Genomic DNA, 7099 nt, shown 5'->3' on the forward strand with positions numbered 1-7099 from the left:
CCTGATTATCATAGATATATCTGGGTTATCAGGCAGCAGATAAAGCTGTGATTTAATGTTTATCTGTGACTTAATTTGGTGCGTGTTGAGTCGAGTGTTAAAGCTCAATAAATGTTATTTTATTGTACACGTATGTAAACAGAGTCTTACTTCTTGCTCAGCAAACACAGTGTGATGGTGAAATGTGACGAATTCCAAAGTCTCATCAGAGCGTTGGTCATGCAGTGGCTCGCTTCATCTTCTTACCGCGAGGCCTTCAGGCTGTAACGTCCGCTTCCCTCTCGTGGCGGCGTTATTCCCATCCTTGTGTTTGGATCAAGTATTTAGGAACACCTGGAAACCTGCAGAGACTCCTCTTTAGTCTCAGAGGTGAGTGACAGTGAACGTTTTTTATCACCTCTCAGAAAACACTTCTTCTTATCTCGTCATCAAGTTTTTCTTCTTATTTCCAAGTCACTGTGCCACAGTTATTATTATTATTATTATTATTATTATTATTATTATTATTATTATTCGTGTTATTTGTCACTAAAATTAACCTGCAAATGAAAAAGAAGCAGAAGTTTGTGTTTGTGAGATTCAATAAAAAATAGTTTATAGTTTTCAGTTTAATTTAATTTCATTCAGCAGATTTTTCCTAAAAGAGTGTCATAGAAATATTCAACCATTTAAAAAGTTTTAAGTGTTAATTTTCTGATTAATTTTTTGTTTGTCAAGCAGCCAAAAATAAAAGAAAAATGCAGACTGATTGTTTCAGAGATTCTTCTTGTTTTAATTTCAGTGAATTACATTTTTAGATGTTTTCCACATGTTTGGTTTAGTTTGATAACTTTGGTTTGTAGCTTATTTTTCACGCAGGCTTTAGAGTTCAATATGTCTTCCTGTGGCGCCCCCTGCAGGTACTGTGTAGTTATAACCTCAAAGATACTCAAAAGTTTAAACCATGAATATTTAGAGGTAGAACTTTGTCATATTTAAAAGACATAAAGTAGAAAAAACATCAGTTTAAATCAATGATAAACTTATCTCGTGATGTAAGCAAAATGATTAAAACGGGAATAAGAGACAAATCAAAAACCTAGATTTGCTCAACTTTAATGACTTACTTTTATTGTACTTTGAAGTTTATTAAAACGTGTTATTATGTGTTTCGTATTACTTATCTTGTTTTGTTAATTAAATTTGTCTACATAATACGAGACATCAGGTGTTAGTTGTAAAAGAAATTAATAAAATCTTGATTTTTCTGATTTATAAATTTGAGGTTTATTTTGAAAGCTTTTAACTCGGAGCAGTTGCAGTTCCTGTGTTTTCTTTCATTTCCGGATTCGGTCAATGGCTCAGCTGTGAACGGAAACAGTAGAAGAAGAGGAAGCAAAGGCGCAGCGAGGGAAGTTAAAATGTCTGCTCCGAAAACAATCCCGAAAGATGCTCAGGTCAGAAACGAGCTTTTTCATTTATATTGTACAGTTTGAGTCGAGCTTTTTGCTTTGCTCGATAATCTTTAATGCATCCGCGTTGCTCGTTAGCTAGACTGGCCTGTCTTAGCTAGCGACACTGCAACTCAAAGCAATAGCGGCTAACATGCTAGCCTAGCTGCGAGCCTGTCGGTGTTTTGGTGCAAATTTGGTTCACATTGGGGAGTTTCTTCTCCCGTTTATTGTCTGATGGTGAACTTTGTTGCTGGATTTGTGTTGATTAATTGGTGACCCTTTGCAGTTGTGCAACATGATAGCCTGCTTAGCTTAGCAACGTTGCCGTTCAAAACAATAGCAGCCGCACTCTAGCCTAGCCTTTAGTCGCGAGCTGTTGGTGCTTTGGTGAAGCCGTTTGTCACCCTATGGTGTGTTTGTAAATACCCTGGTTTGGTGCACCCTGCGAGACAAGGCCGGACGCTGTACCTCGCTCCAGCACCACGTTTCCGGGATAATTTATTTATCCAGCTTCTTTTATCCTGACAGTTTTCCAGAGAGTAAAAATGGGAGATGCAGTAAAAATCTGCGGGAAAAGTAAAATTGAGAGCATGTTTGAGTTTGTTGCACTGAGATTTTAAGTTATTCGTTTCCTCTGTAGGTGATGATCCAGATCCTGAAGGACATGGGAATCACAGAGTATGAGCCCAGAGTCATCAACCAGATGCTGGAGTTCACCTACAGTAAGTTATTTCTGTTTCAGAGCCAATGGGAACAATGCTCTGATATCCCGACTGAATATTTCTGACACTCTCGGACAAAGAAGGATTATTCTGAACTGCGAATCATGCAGGAGCTGTTCTGAACAACTCAGTTGTTGTTTGTGTCCACAGGATACGTGACCACCATCATCGAAGATGCCAAAACCTACGCCTCACACGCCAACAAGTCCAACGTGGACGCCGACGACATCAGACTGGCCATCCAGTGCCGCATGGATCAGTCGTTCACCTCACCCCCGCCACGAGATGTAAGTCTTCACAGATGGGCGTAACGTTCGCTTCTTGATTCGTTCGTCAGGGGTCTAGAATGTCAGTGAGGAAAATGGAGACTGCAGATTCTATTCTGATCATTAAGACCGTCACTCTACAGGAACCAGCTGACTGTAGCGACAGGGCTGATCTGATAACTGCTTCACCCTCTCTGTGTTTCCAGTTCCTGTTGGAGGTTGCCAGGCAGAAGAACCAGACCCCCCTCCCTCTCATCAAGCCCTACACCGGCCCCCGGCTGCCCCCAGACCGCTACTGTCTGACCGCCCCCAACTACAGACTGAAGTCCATACAGAAGAAGGTGAGACACAACCTCTCGTGGTCATCCTCAGCTTTCACGTTGTCTTTGTTTGTGGTTACCAACAGTTTATTTTCCAGGTGTCGTCGTCTGCCAACAGGATATCGGTGCCTCGCCTCAGTGTCGGCGCCGTCACCAGCAGGCCGACCACGCCCACGCTCGGTGAGTTTCAGCTTTATCATTATGTGATTTATAAATCCAAGTATTAAAGTACGATTCTGGATGCTGAAAGCGTAGCGCCATTTCCTCCTCAGGGACGCCGTCTGTGCAGTCGGTCACCACTAAAGTCGGGACTCCAGTGTCTTTGACGGGTCAGAGGTTCACTGTGCAGATCCCGCCGCCCTCTCAGACGACCACCACCAAACCCAGTAAGAACAGAGCCGTTTTATTTTTTGCTTCATGCTTTGATGGAACAAGAGTCAGACGTATGAATACCTGTGAAAAACACTTTAATGTGGAAGAAACTGTTAAAAAGTTTTCCACCAACTCCTGAACACACGGACAAAAATCTGTCCAGAGAAACATTTTAATGGCCAAACAGAATCATGTTTAAATGAACAGTTTACTTATATAAAAACCTTGATGCTCGCTCTGTCCCCATAGCAACGCCATCCACACCCGCTGTCTCCAACGTCCTCATCAACCCATCTCTGATTGGCTCCAAGAACATCCTCATTACGACCAACATGGTGTCACAGAACTCCGGCGGAGAGTCGCTGAAGAGGAAGCATGAAGACGACGACGACTACGACGCTTTATGACGCTGAATGCGATGCCGCCATTGCCACTTTTGTACTGACCTATAAAAAATAATCTCAGTAGAGACTGTAGGAGGCTCCTGACAGTTTGTTTGAGAGGAACACGACGCCTGCTCACAGCGGGACTGAAGCTGGACGGTGGGTTCAAAGCTGCAGGGCGAAGGAAAAGTGAAGTGATTCTCAATAAAATGAATAAAAGATGTGATCACGTCTGTTTGTTGGAACCCAAAATTTACATTTAGAACAAGAAGAGTTTTTAACTTATATATCTGAAGGTTTCACTTTTGAGTCCTGTAGTGAAAAATGTTCACTTCTGAAAAAAAAATCCCTAAAACATTTAAGTCAAACATTTGTGGTTTTTTTTTTTATTTTTATTTTTATGAAATTGATGAAAACCAATAATTCCACTAATATCCAACAGTGAGTCACTCCTCATAGATTCACATGTTAAAACTTTACAGCAGAAATAATTATGTTTACAGACGTATACACAAACTGTTTGATAATTTGATCCTGAACAACTACAAAGTGGTGATACTCTTTTATTTTTTTTATTTTTTTTAAATATAATACATTTCTTTATATTGTGGTGTAAGTACTTTTTGGTAACGGCATCTGGATGTTTGACAGTATCAGATTAAGAAGGATGGAGGGATCCTTCACTGTGACACAGACACAGTTTTGTGGTTTAATGAGAAACTGCATGTTAAAATAGACTGCATACAATTATATAGTTCTGAAAATGGTTACTTTAGTCAGAAAACATGAGTACACATGTTTAAAAAGCCTTTAAAGGCTCGACCTGAACTATTTTACTCCCCCCTTGATTTATAAAAATGTAATAAAGAGACCACATTGGGGGGGGTTGTGTTTTCTTACTGGTGTGGAGTTCCACAGGGCTCTATCATGGGCCCTCTACTTTTTGTTCAAACATTGTAGTTGTGACTTTCGTTGTGTTGCTTTAGTTTTTATTGGGTCCTGGATGATATGTTTTAAGATGTATACGGGGGAAATGCAGTAATTCAGTTTGCCATGGACTATTCTGCTTTAATGTATTCTGATGAAAAGTATGTTTTATCAGGGAAAAAAATGATCTTCACCCAGTTCAAGTCACCTTTAGCATAATTTAGCCTTGGAAGAGACACTGAACATTAAAATAATTGAGACTTCTCTCCTGTCAGACCTTATATGCTGGTTTATTTTTTTTTCTTTAAGAGCATGAACGTAAAGTGCAGATTTTCACATGGAAACTTTAGCGCTCGGCTGGATTTTGTTTTTCATGTCGGGGTATTTTAAATGCATTTATCTGACCAGTAATATTGCTGATGTGGTATCAGACTAGTTTGGATGTTACTGAGCACCAGGGATGGGAATAACGGCGTTACTTTTTTCAGTAACGAGTAACTAACTAATTACTATTTCTATCGTTACAACGGCGTTACCGTTACTAACTAAGAAAATGCGGTCATGTTACTATTTTTCAACAAACAGACGGTTGAAGCTGTCTTCAGCTTACCGCATCTTATATCAGTTGCACGGAAGTAGCTGTCCATGGCTGTATCCCAATTCAGGGTCTGCAGCCTTAACGGTCCACAAGGGCCGCGTACTTAAAGACCGCTAAGGCCGGAAGTGCGAGGCTTGTGAAATGGGCGGTCTAGCAACCATGATACTAACAGCTGGAAACGTGTCATACAGCTTTGTTTGACAGAGATGAAGGAGAAAATCTTGTGTTCATTTGTTTGTTTCTACATGAGCTTTGATCATTCTCTGATTAAGCTCAGCTATTGAACGGCGTATATTTTAAAGTAAAGGCTTTAAAACCAAGTTAGTACAAACGTCACTAATGTCACATAACTTTGCCGACATGTGGCCAACAGTAATGTTTTAATGTTCTTCGTTATTAAACATTTGCACATAAATAAGTGACATAATATTCAGTACTTAAAGTTCACTCTTCGGCTGCCCCTCATCCGCCGTTTTTTTCGGCAAAATTATCCACACGCACCGCCGCGCTATGCATTCTGGGATATGTTGGGCCACTAAGTCTACACCACCACATCCTTAAAATTCAGGGAAATGAAGGACGCATGTGAGGGCCGCATTTCGAGCAGCCTTTGAATTGGGACAGCCTTCGGCGCGCCGCTGTGACGTAATCGGCCTTAAAATGCGGCCTTTAAGGCTGCAGACCCTGAATAGGGATACAGCCTTCAAGACATGTTGAGGAGGCCATTTAGCCATTTCAATCAGCTGTGTTGGATCAAGGACACATCCAAAACCTGCAGGACATTGGCCTTCGAGGCCTGGAGTTCGAGACCTGTGTATTAGAGCATAAGAACAAACTTAAACCTCCCATTATCCTTATTGTATTGTATTTAGTTAGCACAAGTTGGGAATGTTTTATTTAAACATCATTTATTTGGACTTTATACAGCCTATGTAAGTAGGCCGGGCGCTACAACTTCAAGCAGGTGTGCGCGCTCCCGCGGGCGGCAATCACGATCACTTTCTGGCACAACACCTGGAGCTCAGGGAGTCATGATAAACAATATATACGCGTGTTTTTCCTCAATAGTTTCATGTTTACTGTCTAAGGACAGCGCAGCGAGCACGCTCTGCTTATGAGCAAGAAATAAAAAAACAAAACATAAAACAGCCCGTTTGTGTTGGTGGAAAAATGCACCATGTCGACCAATCAAAAAATGATTTGGCAACATGACATTTGGTTGTTTAGGAAGAGAGAGAGCGAGACAGCAGAAAGAGAGAGAGCGAGTTTTGAGATGTGAGAGATTTGTGATGTTTAGCGTGTTTGCAGTGTGTAGTTAGTGTGTAGTGTTGTGGATAGTTTTGTGTTGTGTGTCAGAACATTGAGGCGACTGCTGTCTCCAGGTAGAAACAGGAGTGATACACCTGCTGCTGTCAGACCTGCAGGTATCAGGCTGTGATGTTCTGCTTTATAGTGGACAGAAATGTTTGGAGTGGCACAAATAATTTGTGGCATCTTATTGAAGAACAGCTGATTGTTCTGTAAATAGAAATAAATATAAAAATATAAATTGTGTAAATAGTTTGAAAAGATTATTTTTTTTAAAAAAGGGTCAAAGGTAAATGGCTGCAAATAACTTTTTTGTTTGCAAAACTTGTGCGTATGATTTTACACATGGAGACACAAATATAAACTGACAATTTATATTTGCATTTAAAGTTATGAAATATGATCAATAAACATGTTTGTGGTTGTTACAGTAAAAAATATCACTTTCTACCCAGATTTTATGTTTTTTGTCTGATTTTAGATCAATTGTGTTAGTACAGTCTGTCAAAATGAAAACAACTGTAAATTCAGACACGTGAGGCTGTGCTGAAAAGAACGAGACCAAACAAGGCAAATAAATAGTTTTTAAGGGAAAATGTGGAGGAAACATCAGATTATATCCTGGACCCCAGAGGGTCAAACATTTTTTTTAAGTAACGCAATAGTTAGTTTTCAAGTAATTAATTACTTTTAGAATCTTGTAAATCATTCACTAACAGTTACTAGTTACTACTTCAAAAAAGTAACTATAATTAATTACTTTTTCAAAG

General features: G+C 40.0%; 1 protein-coding gene across 1 annotated transcript; it reads left to right on the plus strand.

Moving 5' to 3' along the window:
• Positions 1–1343: 1343 nt before the first annotated feature.
• taf9 (TAF9 RNA polymerase II, TATA box binding protein (TBP)-associated factor) lies at positions 1344–3918 on the plus strand. Its single transcript, XM_085364153.1, has 7 exons — positions 1344–1436; positions 2074–2155; positions 2306–2442; positions 2628–2762; positions 2840–2921; positions 3014–3127; positions 3363–3918. The coding sequence occupies exons 1-7, from the start codon at positions 1401–1403 to the stop codon at positions 3518–3520; spliced, it is 744 nt and encodes a 247-aa protein (XP_085220279.1). The 5' UTR covers positions 1344–1400; the 3' UTR covers positions 3521–3918.
• Positions 3919–7099: the final 3181 nt, after the last annotated feature.

The sequence above is a fragment of the Diplotaxodon limnothrissa genome, linkage group LG10, assembly GCF_057381915.1.
Source record: "Diplotaxodon limnothrissa isolate DT_005_m linkage group LG10, D_limnothrissa_male_GT1.1, whole genome shotgun sequence".
In the NCBI taxonomy this organism is placed as follows: domain Eukaryota; kingdom Metazoa; phylum Chordata; class Actinopteri; order Cichliformes; family Cichlidae; genus Diplotaxodon; species Diplotaxodon limnothrissa.